Raw genomic sequence first — 22,831 nt, forward strand, 5'->3', positions numbered from 1 at the left:
CTCGAATCGTCTATACTGCCTACCTCGGATCGTCCATACTGCCTACCTCGGATCGTCTATACTGCCTACCTCGAATCGTCTATACTGCCTACCTCGGATCGTCCATACTGCCTACCTCGGATCGTCTATACTGCCTACCTCGGATCGTCACCTGAGGTAACGTAAACCAATGCTCTATGTACAGAAAAAGAAGTTGCCATGCTACTACAATTTGATGGTTGATATCAGTAATTTTCATGAAGATTGGACTTTTATTTTGTTTTATGAGCACGACATCGTGTCTAATAAGCCATTTTTAATTATCATTTAATGTAAATGTTTGTAACTAATGACTACCACGTAAATAAAACAAAATAGAATTGAATTCCAACCGACTGAGCTTCTGTGGCCCCTTTATAAAGATTTATACGAAAGCGAGTCATTCTCAAGTTCTACGTCAGATAAAAGTTACTGTAATAATTTCAATACATCGCCCAGTCATTGGCATGCTGTGTACCATGTACAGTACATTTTCCCGATGAACATTCCACCGAGCTATTGAGTATATAACGTTAATTTAACCAGAACTAGTAATTAAGTAATCAAATAGTTCGTCGTAAAACAGTCGATACACTTTACATTCTTTAATTTTAGAAAATTCCAGAAACTCCCAGTTATGCCAAGTTATACTCATACATTCCAAACATACTTTTATTGGCCTGTAAAAGAAATCATGCAAAACCGTTAGCACGAACGTTTGGCAGCAAGAACACAAAGATTGTCGGTAATATAGTTGTCTAGGTACCTAAAGTATCACCCCGTGATGATTCGTTTGTTCATGTCATCTCGCTAACCTTTCTCAAAAGAAGAATCAATACACATCGTGTTTTAGATTTTTTTTTTTATCAAAACGAGAATATTTAAGCCACAATAACAACACGGTTCTAAGGATATATGTATTACAATATCACAAAGGCAACGACGAGAAAAGTTCATCTGCATATCAAATACACAAATCACGTGATAGTGTAGTCAAATCAAGACGGAAATGCCCAGTATAAAATACGTATTGGGAGCGATCAAATCGTGGTACAACACAGGCCAGGTTAACCTTAGATTAAATCTCACTGTACTGTATAGGCCTATACATATGGAAAATAAGGGATATATAATATAAAACAAATGTACAAAATGTATAAAAATCTAAACGAGAGGACAGGCATTGCACTACCCAGAAATAACCATATATACTCTATTTGCGTTTGATGGTTTTTGTGTCGTATCATTTAATCATAGGATTTCAAACATGCTAATTTAAATCATTTGTTTGAACTCTCTGTCCGACAAAGGTCGCCATTTCCAGTCATGTTTCTGCGCAACTTCATCTGACATCCGGTCATAACAACGTGCATTTGTTCGCAGATTCCTGTAAAATTCCTCGGACCACTCTCGGTCCCGTGGCCAATCAGCCCGCTTGATGATAGCATTTGCCCGTACGAGGAACGTCTCTAACGACTTGCTCTCGTGGGAAAGTAAAAGCACTGTTGCTGTTGACAACCGTTCATTAATGACAAGAGTTTTGAGCTTTGGGCAGTTTTTCACCATCATTAAAAATGAAGAATCGCCTCTCTCGTGGAATGATCTGGATCCGTGTACACGGGGGATACCTTTCTGGATAAAAACTTCAAGAGTCTTTCTGTAGAAGTGGACAATGTCCATTGCATCACCATGCGATATCTTTGAGTATGGCGTGTCGAAAACAATACTGGCCACAGGTGCGTGAGGTTGAAGTAACAATGAATTTTTACACTTCCCGCGAACTTCGAGTGTCACCTTTAAATACGGTGCAATGTCTTTGATGACGCGCCAGGCATCCGCTGAAACGGGTTCCGTGGCGCATGTATACTTATCCTGGACCAGACGAAGGTCAGAGAGACCAGTCCCTGCCAAGAGGATGGCCACCTCGTCATCAACATGCTGGTTACTGACCGTGAGTCTCTGAAGACAGTCGAACTTCGCCAGCTGTGGTATGGGAGTATCGGCTTTCGCACAGTTGACGATCTCGAGGAAACGAACAGATTCACTGTTATATCTAAGCGCTGCATCAAACAAACCAGGCACGTCCTCCTCGGCAAGTAGGAGATGGCTGATGCTCAGAGTTTTCAGGTTCTTCATGCAGGCAATCAGTGTATTGAGCTCCTGGAGGATTTGTCCGCCAGTTCCATATATCATATTGCCATTGATACCGCGACTTTCACACGCAAAAGTAAACTGAAACGTGTGTAACATGGGCATCGGGAACTCCTCAAAGAAAGACAGGAATGAACTGAGGACACCCAAGAAGAGAAGATTATAGAAGTCACTGATTGGACGAATACTTATTTTCTTAAAGAGAGATCCGACATTATTAAGACAGCTTTGTGCTTTTCTGGGACACAACTCGCGTGTGAACCCCTTGAACAAGTTATAGCGTCTCCTTGTGAGCGTTCCCTCTTCGAAAAGAAATGTATCCCAGACGCGCGGTGAGTAGAAGGTTTTGTACCATGACTTGCACACTCGCGACGCCTGGTGACGGGCTTTGGGTGTTAACATGGCAAAGATCTCCTCCAGTAAAATGTCGGGAAGACGAGCCCAGCCATACTCATCCTCGACGTCTTCAAGTTCCGGTTCTCCTGTCTTGTCGAAACCAAACAGCCGGAGATACTGGAAGTACAGTAAGTTAAAAATGACTTATTAAACTTGTAGCAGACACAATTTAGTACTACTAAAAGGCACCTGTTTTCCAAACACCCATGCATCAATGTAACCCAAGGTTTACATGCATATATATGTATAATTGAAGTCTGATGTCCATGAAAACATGTCAGTATACTCGCTCTATATAAACAGTTATGGGGGGGGGGGGGGGGGGGGGGGGGTCACATCGCAGGTGTGACCTGATCTGACGAGGACTTCTGGAAGCAACGGGCGGGACAGTATTGCTCTGATTTTAAAGCGAGACTATATATATATAGTGAGACAGCTACTTAAATGTCAATAGTTTGTTTTGTTTCCTTTCAATTCTTTCTGTTAATACAGTCAAACTTCTTTATCTCGAAGTCGATGGTTCATGAAAAAAACTTCGGGATTTCCCGATTATTCGAGGCAACCGAATGTATTCTAATACACACTGTATAATGATTTGAGTTAAACAGGATATTCTAGTTATCAGAGTTCGAGCTAAATATGTTTCACTGAATTTCATTGAGATCGATCCCCTGATGAACCTAATATTGGCTACTGGAAAGACCTTAAAATCTTATAATTATACAATTACAATTATATGTCACAAAGTTAAACTGATCGCACTGTACTCTTATGTCAAAGGTCAATAGATCCATCAGACGTCACTGGTCAAATTGGTCATCGATTCTCTACTATTATAAACCCTGTACTTTTGAATATCGATTCTCAACGATTATAAACCCTGTACTTTTGAATGTCATATCTTATAATGATGTAAAGTTATAGGCAGTTGTCAACATATTTGTCACAAAAGGTCACAGGTCAAATCGTTTATCAATATCAGCATTATATACTTTTAATTCGTATATCTTATGTAAAATGTGATGTCGCTCTATAGGTGTCCCTGTGACATGATTTTCATTGTATTGTAAACATGTATATTTTATGCATCAAGTTTTAGCACATAACTGAATAGAAGATTAATTTAACACAGTCTGAATTTAGCGGAATGCTTTTGATGCAAAACCGTTAAATCAAGATTACCACTACATTGTACATGTAAGTGTTAAGTTGTGTCAAGTCACCAAAGGTCACAGGTCAAGTTGAAATCAATATCATAATTTGAAATGCAATATAACCAATATACTTGTTCGTGGTCAAAAGTCATATTGGTGAAATGTTTGTTTTTTTCCTCCTCATTAGCTGACATTTTTTATTACGTTGATACGTGTAGTTTAAGTTATATATGCATTCGTGAGACAAAGATACAAGGAAACATCCCCCATTCTTTGGACCCCTAAATGGTGTCCACGCTGCAATAGCTTAGCATTTAAATAAAAGTTATAATATATTGTGTCAAACAAATATAACTGATGGGAAGTCCGACTTCAAACACTTTTAATTTATTAAATTGGGATCGATATTTTATTTCTGTTGGAATCATTCAAGGGATATCAAATGGCGTGCTGCGCAATCGCGGGCTGTTCACGACCTTTTATCCCTGCGGTAAACACACAGGTCAATGTATGAGGCACCGTACTAGTTCCGAACATGCGTCTTGGACTACCGGATTTCTTCCCACGACCGGTCGCACGTTCCCTGCTTCGGAAGCACAGCACCCTTGCGTCATTTGTGTTTCTTGGGAAACGTAGAGTTTGTTGGGTACGGTTAACAACCACCGTGCGTGCGTGCGTGCGTGCTTGCGTGCTGGAAAGTTTACAAGTTCCTAGGCGCTTTTTGCCATACTTAAATCATGGAGTGTAAGGACGGCGGTTTGTGAGCCAGGCTTAACGACGGATACGGAATTGTACCAAGCATATATATACTATTCATCCACCTGGCGCCTTCGACAGGACAGCCTGTTCAAAGTTTGTCAACGGATTGACCAGACCCCGCCTGACAAGGAACACATGCGCCGAATGAAGTAGAACCTCTTGTTGACAAAAACAAACGGATACTGACAGTAAATTTGTAAAAAAAAAAAAAAAGGTTAGGTGACACTTTTGTATGGCAAGTTACGTTATCCTTTATCAATAGAGCAATGCTGATCCAGTACTTATATACTGTGTGATATCTTATATAATAAATAAGGTATCTTATCTTATCTCGTATACTTTTCTTTAGAAGATATTTCATATATGATGAAAGATATGACACAAAGTATATCTTTTAAAGAAAAATAAATGAAATATCTTATAAATAATATAAGATATATAATATAGAATTTGGTTAATGAAATGATTTTGTTACACAACCAATGCATGTTTATACGTGACGTTTAGATGACACTTACGGTATGTACACTGTCACCTGGCTTCATCAGATACGTGACCAGGACAGAATGTGTACACAAAGGTGTAAAACGAATTGTCCTCGAAATTTGAAGGTGTGTTACAATACTATGCTGCAGCATTGTAATTGGACCGAAATGATTCGATTATGCTACACTTTGCTTAACAACTGGTCATATGTGTGCGAGAGCCTATGTACCCCCTCATCTCGATTCAGTACTGACCCACTTCGACGTATCCAGATGGCTTCCTTACATAAACCATACTTTCCAACCAGAAGAAAATATGTAGAAATACAATTTGTTGAAGTACCGGATCAGCATTCCTCCACGAACTTTAATCTAGCTCTAACATACGTTTCTTTGTCCTTTAACACAACGCAAGCTTTTGACTTTCCTGAATGAACGATCTTCCTTGGGAAATCATGATGTAGTAGAAAAAAAGCGATAACATTGAACGTAGCTACAGTAAAAATACATCCACGCAACACAGCAATCAATTATTACTCGGTAGAAAACAAAAGTTGTGTACACGTTGAACTGACTCTAGTTCTGCGTTCATGTGCCCGACATCGTAAATATTACGCATTAGCTTTCCGACTGCGCCAGTGTAACAACACAGGAAATGGATTTGATTTTAATATTTTGCAGCAAATGAACACAACGACATTTTATAAGTACTTTTAGCAAAACAAAGAAAATATTTAAAAAAAAAATTTAAATATAATTAAGTACTCACATGGTACAGATCAGAAGACAGCATGCCGACTATCTATCTACTACGGCAGTCTACGTACAGTGGTCTACACTCATACACTAGTTTGTCTACAATGCACGCGCACTCGCGTGCACTTCACTTTTCTACGTTGCGAAGTTGTGACGATACAGTGTTTACACGCGTACAGGAGGAGTTAGTGTTAATGCCAAGGTTTAATTTGGGGACAACGCTTTGACCTGATTTAGTATTTGACACAAAAACAATTCTCTACATATCCGTGTTTGTGGCAAATATATGCGTCTTTGGCAACCAGCCATGTTTCATAGCAACATACGAACAAAGAAATGTAATAAATAATAACTCCCCGAGGTCGCGGATTAAGAAAACAAGACCTGCTCTTTCCACTTCACAATGACTAATATGTATAGGAGCCCTATGTATAATCGGGAATTTGGTTTTGTGTCTCTCTACTATATATTCTTCGGGACATTTTACAAATACGACAACACTAAAGCTGTTGTGCCGACTATCACCATTTATGGTTCCATGTTATGCTCTCTTTTCCCTTTATACCCTAGTTTCCTCAGATCCCCTTTGTGTGCTCGATGTTTCAATATGACTAAATTCAGGTGTTTGGGTAGCATGTCATTCATCTGTGTCACAGATAATAGCGATCGAGTCTGCGATAATCATGTAAATACTGTCGTTCCTAATACTGATTTATTTATTTATTTAACGGCTTTTGCGTCCGCTACATACAATATTCTGGCTAAATATATTGCCACCCATTGTGCCTACAGAAGTTACACAATCACATGCTGTGATGGTGTAATGTTACTGAACCTGGTCTGGTATGATGGCTCCGTGACTATACGTACATGGAATGTCCACTTCAGGGTCATCTGGTGAATATATATCACGAATATTTCTAACTATCTTTGTGAGAATGTTGAACATACTACAGGGGATACTAGTATATATTCCCATTAAAGGAATTAAAATTTCTACAGATTTCATATCCAGTTAACTTTAATATCGTTTAAACTGGTATATGTTTATCATTTGTAGGTACATGTATATTGAAACGGAGAAAGTACACGTGAGAGGTACGCATAAGTCAGCACGTGCTCTCAAGAACGTAAACAATAACAAAAAACACGTGATCCTTCCAGACCGATCCTCGCTGCAATTGCGCAGTGTTGTTCTGAGTTTGGCGAAGTCAGCATCTTACACACACAGGGATAATTCTGACAAACTCTACGTGAGAATGGGTTATAATGTGTATAATATCTGTCGACTTTTCAAAACAACTTTTTACATCTGTTAGATTATATATACAACGATAACCGGCAATAATTAAAGAAAACCAACCAGTGTTAGCTGTTCCATATCCGATTCCTCAAGCTCCTCCGCCATATCGTCCATATACCCTTGAACTAATGTTGGCAATGGTTCAGCTTAGCAACCAGGGGGAGGTTACTCTGCAAAGGTATCAGTTTACAGGTGAACGCGTGTGGTCAGAATGTTTTGGATCCGCTGCCTAGCTAAATTCCTAGGCATAAAAATATTCAGCAATTGCTAAAAATAATTCAGACATTTGTTTTGGAAATAATCCAGGCCAACTGATCTAATTTAAAGAACCCCAGACTAAAATTCTTTGTTTACACAACACGAATTTAGTTACCATCGCGTTCGTTATCAGTGCTTGCCATCAGTGTAACATTGCCAGTGTGGTGCTGACTCACCAAGCGTACTGTCAATAATCATATATAGGATGCTATTTTAGATGTTTGTGCTGTTGTCTTCTGCATATTTTAAAGTTACATGTATTTTTCTTGCCTTAAAAAAGTTTACTTATTTGCCGTTGGCATACCATTTATTATTGTTGTACAAAACATGGACGTCTTTAGTACACACATGCATACTCTAGCTTTATATACTTATTAAGCTTCTTCATACACCTGTATATAAATAGTTATACAAACTTCATTATACACCTGTATACCAATAGTTATACAAACTTCATTAAACACCTGTATATCAATAGTTATACAAACTTCATTATGCACCTGTATATAAATATTTATACAAACTTCATTAAACACCTGTATACCAATAGTTATACAAACTTCATTATACACCTGTATACCAATATTTATACAAACTTCATTAAACACCTGTATATCAATAGTTATACAAACTTCATTAAACACCTGTATACCAATATTTATACAAACTTCATTAAACACCTGTATATCAATAGTTATACAAACTTAATTAAACACCTGTATATCAATAGTTATACAAACTTCATTAAACACCTGTATACCAATAGTTATACAAACTTCATTAAACACCTGTATACCAATAGTTATGCAAACTTCATTATACACCTGTATACCAATAGTTATACAAACTTCATTATACACATGTATACCAATAGGTTATACAAACTTCATTCAACACCTGTATACCAATAGTGATACAAACTTCATTATACACCTGTATATAAATAGTTATACAAACTTCATTATACACCTGTATATAAATAGTTATACAAACTTCATTATACACCTGTATATAAATATTTATACAAACTTCATTAAACACCTGTATATCAATAGTTATACAAACTTCATTATACACATGTATATAAATATTTATACAAACTTCATTATACACCTGTATATAAATAGTTATACAAACTTCATTATACACCTGTATACCAATAGTTATACAAACTTCATTATACACCTGTATATCAATAGTTATACAAACTTCATTATACACCTGTATACCAATAGTTATACAAACTTCATTATACACCTGTATATCAATAGTTATACAAACTTCATTAAACACCTGTATATAAATATTTATACAAACTTCATTATACACATGTATACCAATAATTATACAAACTTCATTATACACCTGTATACCAATAGTTATACAAACTTCATTAAACACCTGTATATAAATATTTATACAAACTTCATTATACACATGTATACCAATAATTATACAAACTTCATTATACACCTGTATACCAATAGTTATACAAACTTCATTATACACCTGTATATCAATAGTTATACAAACTTCATTAAACACCTGTATATCAATAGTTATACAAACTTCATTATACACCTGTATACCAATAGTTATACAAACTTCATTATACACATGTATACCAATAGTTATACAAACTTCATTATACACATGTATACCAATAGTGATACAAACTTCATTATATATATATGTATATAAATAGTTATACAAACTGTATTAACCATCTGTTTAATATAGCTGTGCATATTCATATTTTGTGGATAATGATTACTTGAAGAAGGCGTTTTTCAGTTGCGATAACATATATCATATTCCTGTTGCTATATTTAACAATACGCATATGTTTAATTTTTAGTGTAATGTCTATTTCATAAAATCGTTTATAGGTTAATTGCCATCCAGAGTCATCCTACACCATGAAACACGTGTTAACTTCTAGGAACATCCACATTCTTTCTTACAGTCATATATCTAGGACTGATAATTAAAAAAGCAACATTCCTTCCTGTCTTGACTGTTCAGTTGAACTTTCCCAGCTACAGCGGTGTTGAGTCCATCATTAGACAAGTTAAGAGCCATTATTGCTCTCCATCACTCCATATCAAAATTATACTAAATACGTATTAGCCTTTCAAATACACTTTTCATCATGTTCAGGCAACGGTTTCATCAACGTTCTTCATGTTTAAATCAAATATCTGCGCATACAATGTGAGTGTATTACTGCCTTGCTGTAGAATGTATACTTGGTATAATGAATGCCTTACTATAGAATTAATTATTGCTATGATGAGTGCAGTACGTGCTATAGTGAGTGCCTTGCATACTTGGTATAATGAATGCCTGGTCATATAATTAACCATTGCTATAATGAGTGCAGTGCGTGCTATAATGAGTGTCTTGCTATAGAATGTGTGCTTGATATGATGAGTACCTTGCGTGCTATAGTGAATGACTCGTTATAGAACTGATACTTGCTATAATGATTGTCTTGCTACCGAATTTTGGAGTATCATCCCCCGAAACAGACGTACATCAGACGTATGTGGAATACCATCCACTAGAACAGACGTACATCAGAAGTGTGAGGAATATCATCCACTAGAACAGACGTACATAAGAATTATGAGGAATATCTTCCACTAGAACAGACGTACATCAGAATTATGAGGAATATCTTCCACTAGAACAGACGTACATCAGAGGGTGTGGAATATCATCCATTAAAACAGACGAACATCAGAATTATGAGGAATATCTTCCACTATAACAGACGTACATCAGAGTGTGTGAAATATCATCCACTAGAACAGACGTACATCAGACGTGTGTGGAATATCATCCACTAGAACAGACGTACATCAGAATTATGAGGAATATCTTCCACTAGAACAGACGTACATCAGAATTATGAGGAATATCTTCCACTAGAACAGACGTACATCAGAGGGTGTGGAATATCATCCATTAGAACAGACGTACATCAGACATATGTGGAATTTCATCCATTAGAACAGACGTACATCAGAGGGTGTGGAATATCATCCATTAGAACAGACGTACATCAGAGGGTGTGGAAAGTCATCCACTAGAACAGACGTACATCAGACGTGTGTGGAATATCATCCACTAGAACACACGTACATCAGAGGGTGTGGAAAGTCATCCACTAGAACAGACGTACATCAGACGTGTGTGGAATATCATCCATTAGAACAGAACAGACGTACATCAGAGGGTGTGGAAAGTCATCCACTAGAACAGACGTACATCAGACGTGTGTGGAATATCATCCATTAGAACAGACGTACATCAGACGTGTGAGGAATATCATCCACTAGAGCAGACGTACATCAGACATATGTGGAATATCATCCACTAGAACAGACGTACATCGGAGGGTGTGGAATATCATCCACTAGAACAGACATACATCAGAAGTGTGAGGAATATCATCCACTAGAACACACGTACATCAGAGTGTGTGAAATATCATCCACTAGAACAGACATACATCAGAGGGTGTGGAATATCATCCACTATAACAGAGGTACATCAGAGGGTGTGGAATATCATCCACTAGAACAGACGTACATCAGACGTGTGTGGAATATCATCCACTAGAACAGACGTACATCAGAAGTGTGAGGAATATAATCCACTAGAACAGACGTACATCAGAGGGTGTGGAATATCATCCACTAGAACAGACGTACATCAGACGTGTGAGAAATATAATCCACTATAACAGACGTACATCAGACGTGTGTGGAAAATCATCCACTATAACAGACGTGCATCAGACGAGTGAGGAATATCATCCACTATAACAGACGTACATCAGAAGTGTGTGGAATATCATCCACTAGAACAGACGTACATCAGACGTGTGAGGAATATCATCCACTAGAACAGACGTACATCAGACGTGCGAGGAATATCATCCACTGGAACACACGTACATCAGACATATGTGGAATATCATCCACTACAACAGACGTACATCAGACGTGTGTGGAAAGTCATCCACTAGAACAGACGTACATCAGACGTGTGAGGAATATCACCCACTATAACAGACGTACATCAGACGTGTGTTGAATATCATCCACTACAACAGACGTACATCAGACGTGTGAGGAATATCATCCACTATAACAGACGTACATCAGACGTGTGTGAAATATCATCCATTCTAACACGATTCGTTTGCAACGCGTGTTTTGATTGGTTGCGGACCGACTTCTAATCTGCGATAGAACCATGACATATCGTGTTAAGCCACGCCCCGTTTCTAATCAAAACAATATGGCGTAAAGTTCGACTCGTAGCGAAATTCAACACTCTGCACCATTTATGATTGATGACCCGTGATATTGGAATCGAAAGTGAAGAAATCGAATAGAATGAATTAACTTAATAAATTTAACAAAAATCGTTAACATCATTCTTACCGTCATTTATTGATTGAAACGTTCATTTCGTCCGTGTGTAAGCATCTAAGGTCAAGTAAAATCCGAAATGAAATGGAACAAGTGCACACAACTTCACATAACGGTTGAGCCTGTAGAAACACATCAACCCTGACTTTGTTAAAATGCACATGTCGTTAAGCATACTGCGTAAATCCAAATATGTCTTTAAATCTTCGGAAACAGGACTTTCACAACAATCCAAATACTCCGCTTCGTTAACATACAGACCGAGCTCTCGCCAGTATGGGCGTGGCCAATTGACCGACTTTGATAGCTTCTCTCTGATTGGTCAATCCGCCACAGTATGACACGTCACTAACGGAGGTCACAGAGTACTTAACAGCGTACTTGTAGCACTGTAAAACAATGTTTCTAAATATATGCGATAGGTAATAGATACATAGGCCTAATGGGTACGAGTGATGTATCGGATATATCACACGAGTGCGTAGCACGAGTGTGATATATGCGATACGTCACGAGTACCCATTTTGTATCTGTTTTATCCAATGACAGCCGAGGTTTTGTCACCCACGTGCCTAGGGGTGGAGCTATAAAATTGATCAGAACCTGTCACTGTGATATGTTTCCCGCCAATTTCTGACACGTTTTGTTTTCTGTCACAGTACAGGGAACTGCATTGAAGTTTAGCGTTTCATTGCTCCGCCCCTCCGTTTACTCCTTTTGATCGAATGACCAATCAAATCGTTTGTTGTCAGATTCCTTCAGTGTCACAGCGGAGGTCTTGCGATGCATTACTGTCCCTTTCATCTTATCGTACATTGTAGTACACGTAACTGCCATGGCTTGACATGATGAATGAAATGAAATGTTCAATTTCGGGAACGATATACTATTTTCAACTTTCCCATATTTAGCACATTCGTAATTACAAAAAGATTTTTTTTGTTAAAACGTAAAATGTACTTGTGTTATCCTACACGTATCCCTCACGGTTATTTGTTTATATTGCATGATAAAGTGTGTTGATGTATATACTATATATCCATTTTATTTGAAAAACATACAAATGGGCAATAATTTAGCAGTTAACTCTAAATGCCGAAATATTTCCGTAGGAACAATTAATTGAAACAAACTGATAAATCTTGCATTTTCGGTATACAAATGATGACAAAATGATTTTTCTACATTGTTAAAAGAAATTATTTTACATCATTGTGGATATAAATTTGTACATCTACATTTGCCTTCATGCTACATAAATGTGCTGTAATGAATAAATAGAAAATCATACATTTTTTTTTAAATACAATACTACTAAAATTTCCCGTTTGAACATTCATTTCAGAATCAATAATACAAAACAAGCGACACTCGTTTTATCAAAAGTTTAATGATGAAAATTATTTTTAAAAGTGTACTGAAAATTAAAAAGAATTGCCTCACTCGCAGGCGATAATATTAAAAGAAAGAAAATCTTTGATGGTACCTGGTGAGAATGTACTATCCTACACAAAAAGGAAACTTTTGACACATGCTATTTGTATGTTCACATCTTCCTTTTCTTTGGGGGTAGTGGCGAACACAAGTCGTCTTCTTCAGATATGGGTCTCACAAACGGATTGTTGAATTGGAGCTGATATGGCACGTGCATTATTTGTGGTGACGTTGTCGACGGGCCAACCACCATGTTAGATGGCGTTATCCAGTTAAAATTAGGTTGCCAGGCTATCGCCGAGTTCGCCGTTCCGGGGGTACTTAGCGTCGCAGATGTTTGAGTTCCCGTTGAAAACTCGGGGTATTGAACGCCCCTCTGTTGTAAAAGTTGCTTCACAGGATTGTTGTGAACTTTGGCTTTGTTGAATCCAAATTTTGTGGAACAGTCAGATTTTAATATTGCGGCAAATGTTTTTGCTGCAGAATCAAGATCCTTCGGTACAATACCTCTAAAATGTTTCTCCAAGACCGCTATATCGGGATGTATAGCCCCCATACAGAGCGCGCGAAGACCGTAGGCACCCACGGGATAATACTTCTCTATATCCGTGTTGACGAGGTAAGGCAAAACCTTACTGAAAAATGTATTACATGTTTCGTCGTACGTGTGCTGCTTAAAGCCAAGATTCTGTTTAAGTTTTTCAAGTTCTTTTGTCAAAGTTTTCACTGTCGCTGCAGCGTCCACAATTTGTTTTTTTTGAACGTCATGCTTATCAAGATCATTGCACATGTGAGGCCCTTCACACACGCCCCAATCACAGTTGCGTTTTGTGTGTCCGAGTCTCATGTGGCATTGCCCACACTGCAACTTTGTTTTATCAGCTTTTATATTAGGATTTGAATACTTTTTTTCCAGAGCCTGTAGTTGTTCTTTAGCACTATCTAATTCCACAGTTTTCACATGCATGTCATCCTGTAAATCATCCATCATCAGCTGTAAAGGTGTTTTATATACCTTAGTTGATCCATGCGGAGTACACACAGTGCCTTGGTGACTCTGTCCCACGACAGCCTGGTTGGCATCTACATGCATATCATGGCTATCATCCGAAAATAAAGACCGTGGCTGTAACGAATCATTTCTTTCTTTGTGACTTACAAATGGCTGTGGGGAGTTTCCATCAAATGTACGTAATTTCATTCTCCTCATTGATGTACCCGATAGAACTTTAGCACACCTAAAAGCTTCAGCAATGCAAGTATCGCTCACCGCAATGACCCAGGCTCCCTCGTCGTCAAGATATTGTATTCCGAATATCTTTTCCCGCAAATTGTCAATCCGACACTGTATGTCGCACTTCAGTTCTTCATATGTACAAACCCGATCTGGAATATTAAATTTCCTTATTTTCTCGTGTCCATATTCAATCTGCACCTGTAACGACTCCATAACTGTATTTGATACACTGCAATCGGTCTGACCTACATGTAACATGTGGTATTCTACGGGTCGCACGCTTTTGACCGTGACGTAACCTTTGTTGATTGGACGCTTCCATTTCTTGATTGAAATAGGGTTTCGGAAGGTTCGATTTAAAAAAAAAAAAAATTAAAATTAATCGTCACAAACATGTATATTTGGACTTTGTTTTTGGTGTTATCGTTAAAATAACCATTATAATATATAATGATCAAAAGCAGTATTTCAATTGAAATATTTAAAAGAAAGCAAAGCGTGACTAACACCAAAGCGACATTTCGCGCTTTTTATTATTTATTTTTAGATATTTTGGCGCCAATGTCATAAATTGAAGAAAAAAAATCAAAATGACTACACGGAAAAACGCGAGTGGTAGAGAGTACAAAAAAGGAGATGGCATTAGTTCGGATTTAAGAAAGCTGATTGTCCAAGAAACATTGCATCTTGGAGGGAATGTTTTGACCGGAGAAATTCCTAGAGGAGTTTTTACCAAAGTTGCGGAAAAGTATAAAGTTAATCGCCAGACTGTAACAAATTTCTGGAGGCAATATGTGTCAGATGGCGCTCTGTCGGAAAAAACACGGAATACATTGGGAAGACCAAAGCTTAATACAACCGATATTGAGATGATACATTTTTTAAAAAAAGATAGACCATCTATAACCGGGACAGAACTGAAACAAAAATTGATTGAATATTCCCCCGTCTCGGGAAAAGTTGATACTTCTACTATATACAGAACTATGTCAAAAAAATTGGATCTTACATATAAACGGATTACACGCCCATCCTGTGACAGGTTTTCGCAACATAATATGGTTTACACACAAGCCTATATGGATTTTTGCAAAACGGTACGGCCCTGTCAAGTGAAATTTATGGACGAGAGTGGGTTCAAAATAACCACCACTAACTCTAATTATGGTCATTCTAAAAAGGGTGTTGCATGTGTTGAAATAGGCAAATTTCACCCAGGTCGTAATTTAACTTTAAACCTAGTTGCAGGTTTGAATGGTGTTATATATTACAATTTCGTGGATGGACCTTCTAACATGAACACGTACTTGAACTTTTGGAATGAAGCAAGTTTATCTCAGGACCGACTTGGTCGATCGGCTTTTTTACCGGGCGATGTAGTAGTTGTGGATAATTGTGCAATACACCATAACAACGCAGAGATAGCCCTTTCACAGTTTTTCCAAATGCAGGGTGTCGGCTATACATTCTTGCCTGTATATTCACCGGATCTAAATCCAGTTGAAAATTGTTTTGCGAAAATTAAATCTTTAATGACCCAAGAACGATTCCGGGAACTTGCGAGTGTGAACTTAAAACTCTCTATCATACGTGCCATAGAGGAAATCACTCCCACCGACATGAAAGGCTTTTACCGACACACCGGGTGTTTCAACGTTTGAACACTGAACAGGCTCCGCCCACATACTTCGCAGTATAGATTGACAGGTAAACGAGTTACAAATTGTACCAATCAGCATCGTTGAACGTTAGTTCCGTAGGTCCTTTCGCTAAACTTCAATGCAGTTCCCTGTAGCCCATTCATTTCTAGTGAGACTGCCAACCATGACGGATCAGGTACTGATCACTGATGTCGATGTGTTCACTGACCTCGACGATATAACATTATCACAGGCCGTAGATAAGTATGAGTATGAACTTGAAGATAGTGACACGGTAGCTACTGACATTGGAATAGTTGATACCAAGCAATTAGCTCAGCCAATTGTTGTAAATGAACTGAATGGTAATGTGAAAAACATGTGAAAGGCTGCAGGATTCGAGGGAAATTACATAAACCATTCCGGAAAGAGGACCTGCGCTACTTCCCTTTACCAAGCAGGTAAGTCTAAAATCATATCGTTTGAACAAATTGTGAAATGAAATATTTTTCATAAATTTCGACGTTCACAATGTCACAAAATCCTTTCAAAATCCGTGAAATTGTTTAAAGAAATCAATGAATCGGTTAATCGGTATTTTTATCCACTCGTCTTGTTATCATTTTCATCACTATTTTGTTTATGATAGGATTTTTGTGCAACGAAAGTATATTGTTACATTTAGCGTAATCTGTATAACCATTTTTTTTTAAATGACTGAAATTTTATATGTAATCATGTAATGTATGCTTTTTTTTACTGACCTGTTAAAATAGATTTTACTTAATAAAATATGAACAGGGTTTTATATTCTGTTTGGTCAGGTTTTGATGAACAACTCATTATGGACAGAACGGTACATCGCAGCAGGGCTGTACGTGTATATAAGTTGAAGTAAGAAGACGGAACATTTCTAAACGGCACTCGTATTTCATTAAATTTTGTTTGAAATGCATTTCCTGTCTTTGTTCATTTGTCACGCCTACATTTGAAATTGGCCCCGCCTCAAGACTGAGGCATGGACCAATCAGAAATGCTATGTGATATTTCAGATATCACATATGTGATATTTGAAATATCACATAGTATGCAATATATCGCCAACAAAAGATCAAAGAAAAACCGAGGCGTCATTGGATAATAAACGTGTTAGAATGGGGATAGTACGTTGTTTTTCGTGGCTATACTGGCGATTAGAACATGAAATTTGGTTTAAACTCTCGACCTATCGGTCTCGAGTTCAAACCAAATTTCATGTTCTAATCGCCAGTATATCGGTCTCGAGTTTAAACCAAATTTCATGTTCTAATCGCCAGTATAGCCACTCAAAACAACTTACTATCCCCTAACTAGAACAGACGTACATCAGAAGTGTGAGGAATACCATCCACTAGAACACACGTACATCAGAGTGTGTGAAATATCATCCACTAGAACAGACGTACATCAGACATATGTGGAATTTCATCCATTAGAACAGACGTACGTCAGAGTGTGTGGAATATCATCCACTAGAACAGACATACATCAGAGGGTGTGGAATATCATCCACTATAACAGACGTACATCAGAGGGTGTGGAATATCATCCACTATAACAGACTTACATCAGACGTGTATTGAATATCATCCACTACAACAGACGTACATCAGACGTGTGAGGAATATCATCCACTACAACAGACATACATCAGAAGTGTGAGGAATATCATCCACTAGAACACAAGTACATCAGAGTGTGTGAAATATCATCCACTTGAACAGACGTACATCAGACATATGTGGAATTTTATCCATTAGAACAGAAGTACATCAGAGTGTGTGGAATATCATCCACTAGAACAGACATACATCAGAGGGTGTGGAATATCATCCACTATAACAGACGTACATCAGAGGGTGTGGAATATCATCCACTAGAACAGACGTACATCAGACGTGTGTGGAATATCATCCACTATAACAGACATACATCAGAAGGTGTGGAATATCATCCACTAGAACAGACGTACATCAGACGTGTGTGGAATATCATCCACTAGAACAGACGTACATCAGACGTGTGAGGAATATAATCCACTAGAACAGATGTACATCAGACGTCTGAGGAATATCATCCACCATAACAGACGTACATCAGACGTGTGTGGAATATCATTCACTATAACAGACGTCCATCAGAAGTGTGAGGAATAGCATCCACTATAACAGACGTACATCAGACGTGTGAGAAATATAATCCACTATAACAGACGTACATCAGACGTGTGTGGAATATCATCCACTATAACAGACGTGCATCAGACGAGTGAGGAATATCATCCACTATAACAGACGTACATCAGAAGTGTGTGGAATATCATCCACTAGAACAGACGTACATCAGACGTCTGAGGAATATCATCCACTAGAACAGACGTACATCAGACGTGTGTGGAATATCATCCACTATAACAGACGTGCATCAGACGTGTGTGGAATATCATCCACTATAACAGACGTGCATCAGACGAGTGAGGAATATCATCCACTACAACAGACGTACATCAGAAGTGTGTGGAATATCATCCACTAGAACAGACGTACATCAGACGTGTGAGGAATATCATCCACTAGAACAGACGTACATCAGACGTGCGAGGAATATCATCCACTGGAACACACGTACATCAGACATATGTGGAATATCATCCACTATAACAGACGTACATCAGAGGTTGTGGAATATCATCCACTAAAACAGACGTACATCAGACGTGTGTTGAATATCATCCACTACAACAGACGTACATCAGACGTGTGAGGAATATCATCCAATACAACAGACGTACATCAGACGTGTGTGAAATATCATCCACTAGAACAGACGTACATCAGACGTGTGTTGAATATCATCCACTACAACAGACGTACATCAGACGTGTGAGGAATATCATCCACTACAACAGACGTACATCAGACGTGTGTGGAATATCATCCACTAGAACAGACGAACATCAGAAGTGTGAGGAATACCATCCACTAGAACACACGTACATCAGAGTGTGTGAAATATCATCCACTAGAACAGACAAACATCAGAGGGTGTTGAATATCATCCACTATAACAGACGTACATCGGAGGGTGTGGAATATCATCCACTAGAACAGACGTACATCAGACGTGTGTGGAATATCATCCACTAGAACACACGTACATCAGACGTGTGAGGAATATCATCCACTATAACAGACGTACATCAGAGGATGTGGAATATCATCCACTAGAACAGACGTACATCAGACGTGTGTGGAATATCATCCACTAGAACAGACATACATCAGAGGGTGTGGAAAATCATCCACTATAACAGAGGTACATCAGAGGGTGTGGAATATCATCCACTAGAACAGACGTACATCAGACGTGTGTGGAATATCATCCACTAGAACAGACGTACATCAGACGTGTGAGGAATATCATTCACTATAACAGACGTACATCAGAAGTGTGAGGAATATAATCCACTAGAACAGACGTACATCAGACGTCTGAGGAATATCATCCACCATAACAGACGTACATCAGGCGTGTGAGGAATATCATTCACTATAACAGACGTACATCAGACGTGTGAGGAATATCATTCACTATAACAGACGTCCATCAGAAGTGTGTGGAATATCATCCACTAGAACAGACGTACATCAGAAGTGTGAGGAATATAATCCACTAGAACAGACGTACATTAGACGTGTGAGGAATATAATCCACTATAACAGACGTACATCAGACGTGTGTGGAATATCATCCACTATAACAGACGTGCATCAGACGAGTGAGGAATATCATCCACTATAACAGACGTACATCAGAAGTGTGTGGAATATCATCCACTAGAACAGACGTACATCAGACGTGTGAGGAATATCATCCACTAGAACAGACGTACATCAGACGTGCGAGGAATATCATCCACTGGAACACACGTACATCAGACATATGTGGAATATCATCCACTATAACAGAAGTACATCAGAGGTTGTTGAATATCATCCACTAAAACAGACGTACATCAGACGTGTGTTGAATATCATCCACTACAACAGACGTACATCAGACGTGTGAGGAATATCATCCACTAGAACAGACGTACATCAGACGTGTGTGAAATATCATCCACTAGAACAGACGTACATCAGACGTGTGTTGAATATCATCCACTACAACAGACGTACATCAGACGTGTGTTGAATATCATCCACTACAACAGACGTACATCAGACGTGTGTGGAATATCATCCACTAGAACAGACGTACATCAGAAGTGTGAGGAATACCATCCACTAGAACACACGTACATCAGAGTGTGTGAAATATCATCCACTAGAACAGACGTACATCAGACATATGTGGAATTTCATCCATTAGAACAGAAGTACATCAGAGTGTGTGGAATATCATCCACTAGAACAGACAAACATCAGAGGGTGTGGAATATCATCCACTATAACAGACGTACATCAGAGGGTGTGGAATATCATCCACTAGAACAGACGTACATCAGACGTGTGTGGAATATCATCCACTAGAACACACGTACATCAGACGTGTGAGGAATATCATCCACTAGAACACACGTACATCAGACGTGTGAGGAATATCATCCATTAGAACAGACGTACATCAGAGTGTGAGGAATATCATCCACTAGAACAGACATACATCAGAGGGTGTGGAATATCATCCACTAGAACAGACGTACATCAGACGTGTGAGGAATATCATCCATTAGAACAGACGTACATCAGAGTGTGTGGAATTTCATCCATTAGAACAGACGTACATCAGACGTGTGAGGAATGTCATCCACTGGAAAAGGCGTTCATGTAACTAGTTCCGTAAAGGCATGATATGTATCAGGGTATTATCACCAGATAAGAATAATCTGAGAATGAACTTTTTCGGCAGTGTATGACTGCGTCTGACTTATCAGATTATAAAGCCCCGAGGTAATTTCTCCGACCACTTCCAGAATTCAGAAATATCAGTCTCATCAAGAATTTCGTTGTTTTTTTTACCAAGTTTGAGGACATAAAGACGATGTTTCCTTCTGCCGCCGTAAATGTAATCTGTGGATGATTAATCTAAAGGCATTTTACGAAGTCCTTATTAAAATCGACTCGCAATCTCCTCCGTCATATTTATAATTTCCTTTCATTAATCCGATCAATACCGTAACATATCATTTCATGTTTTGATAGACAGTGCAAAACCCGACATTGCTACTTGAACAAAGAATTTTTTTCTCTGATAATACTCTGGATAGTGAACTATCCACACAATCACTCGGGTACAGCTAAAGAAATAGAAGGACGGGTGTTATGGGGTGTGGTGTCCTTATCTTCGTAATGAACATACCAATGTCCATAGTGAAGTTATATGGTCAAACAAGAAATTACAGGATCCAAACCATTATTCCTATTGTATCATAAAACAAAGGAAAACGGCAAGGAAGATGCAGGTGAAATTGTCAAATCTGTTTCCATGGTGACCAAAGTGACTGTCACATCTGTGTATAAGGTGACTTTAACGATCCCGAATATTTCAACCACCCTCAATAAAAAAAAAACTATAAAATATAAAAAAAAGTTTTCCCGTCTACCAGGACTTACATTGGATGGCAACCTAGTCTAGATGTTAGAAAAGCCAACAAGAGAAAATAACAAATTAGACCTCTTTCTAACCAACAACCCAACTCTCGTGACCAGCCGCGGATAATCAGCTCACGATTCAGGACATGCTGGGATAATTATGCGAATAAGATTAATCAAGGTCAAACTAAGTTAAGTTCTACTAAACAAAAATACAAATCGGGTTAAACTGAGTAAAATAGCAAACTTTCAAAGCAACTACAAACGTAAGACTACAGGCTGGAATTAACATCTGAACTAGATCAACTGGGCAAGAAGCATAGCATCAAGGTAAAAATTCCAACATCAGGAGTACTACATATAAAAGTGTAGTTAGGCCCAAAATATGCATCCTGTCTAGGACCCATATACCAAAGATATCTCCCAGTTCGAGATGGCCCAGCCCAGAGCTCCGAAATGGATTTAAGTGGGGGAAATGTTGGCTCGACTTCAACGACTCTATGTCTATTTTATAAAATCGCCTATGGGTTAATTGCCATCCACCGTCACCATACACCATGAAACACGTGTAAACTTCTCGGAACATCCACATTCTTTCTTGCAGCCACAGTCCAGCATTAGGTTAGTTAACAGCCATTATTGCTCTCATCACTCCATATCATAACTATAGCCTTTCAAATACACTTTTTATCATGTTCAGTTCAGGCAACGGTTTCATCAACGTTCTTCATTAACTTGAAATTGTAGGAAAGCGTTGCTGGATTTAGCGAAAAACAATATTTGCTAAGGAACTTTAATTAAACTCTGTAATGCATTCCTATGATAGATTTAGAAGTCCGGGGTTTCCTTAAGTAACGTTGATGAAACTGGAGCCTGATTCATATTTTTTTCTCATCTTCATCCGCTGCTCAAATCTTTTAATAATTTATTTTACAGGTATTAGCACAGACTGTGGCACACCGACGCGCGCGCTGCACATAATACTGGAAAGAGGGTCATGCGGCACACTAGGTAAATGAACCACCAGAAAACGCTGGGGTGCGATTTCCTTAGTTAAAATAGGTGCAGAACAACATGAACGAAATAAACTCTGGACAGACTTATATCCCAGCAAAATAGAGATTGATAAATTTTATCAAAGACGCTAGACTTCATTAGTCCA

At 38.3% G+C, this 22,831-nt stretch overlaps 1 protein-coding gene across 2 annotated transcripts; it reads right to left on the minus strand.

Annotated features, from left to right (window-relative positions):
• Positions 1–862: 862 nt before the first annotated feature.
• LOC117325754 lies at positions 863–7,210 on the minus strand. Of its 2 annotated transcripts, none has more exons than XM_033882193.1 (2): positions 7,083–7,210; positions 863–2,682 (listed from the first exon to the last, which is right to left on the minus strand). In XM_033882193.1, exons 1-2 carry the CDS (start codon positions 7,134–7,136, stop codon positions 1,294–1,296), a joined length of 1,443 nt encoding a protein of 480 aa, XP_033738084.1. In that variant the 5' UTR covers positions 7,137–7,210; the 3' UTR covers positions 863–1,293. The 2 variants fall into 2 exon arrangements, with proteins under 2 accessions (XP_033738084.1, XP_033738085.1); XM_033882194.1 differs by lacking the exon at positions 7,083–7,210 and adding an exon at positions 5,733–5,844.
• Between the last annotated feature and the right edge of the window lie 15,621 nt (positions 7,211–22,831).

The sequence above is a fragment of the Pecten maximus genome, chromosome 4, assembly GCF_902652985.1.
Source record: "Pecten maximus chromosome 4, xPecMax1.1, whole genome shotgun sequence".
NCBI lineage: Eukaryota > Metazoa > Mollusca > Bivalvia > Pectinida > Pectinidae > Pecten > Pecten maximus.

Excerpts from the sequence above, each read along its gene's own strand:
- LOC117325754 (XM_033882193.1), bottom strand. The coding sequence starts at position 7,136 with ATGGACGATATGGCGGAGGAGCTTGAGGAATCGGATATGGAACAGCTA. Across the intron at positions 2,683-7,082 it reads ATATGGAACAGCTAACACTG|TATCTCCGGCTGTTTGGTTT; the intron begins GTTGGTTTTCTT and ends CTGTACTTCCAG.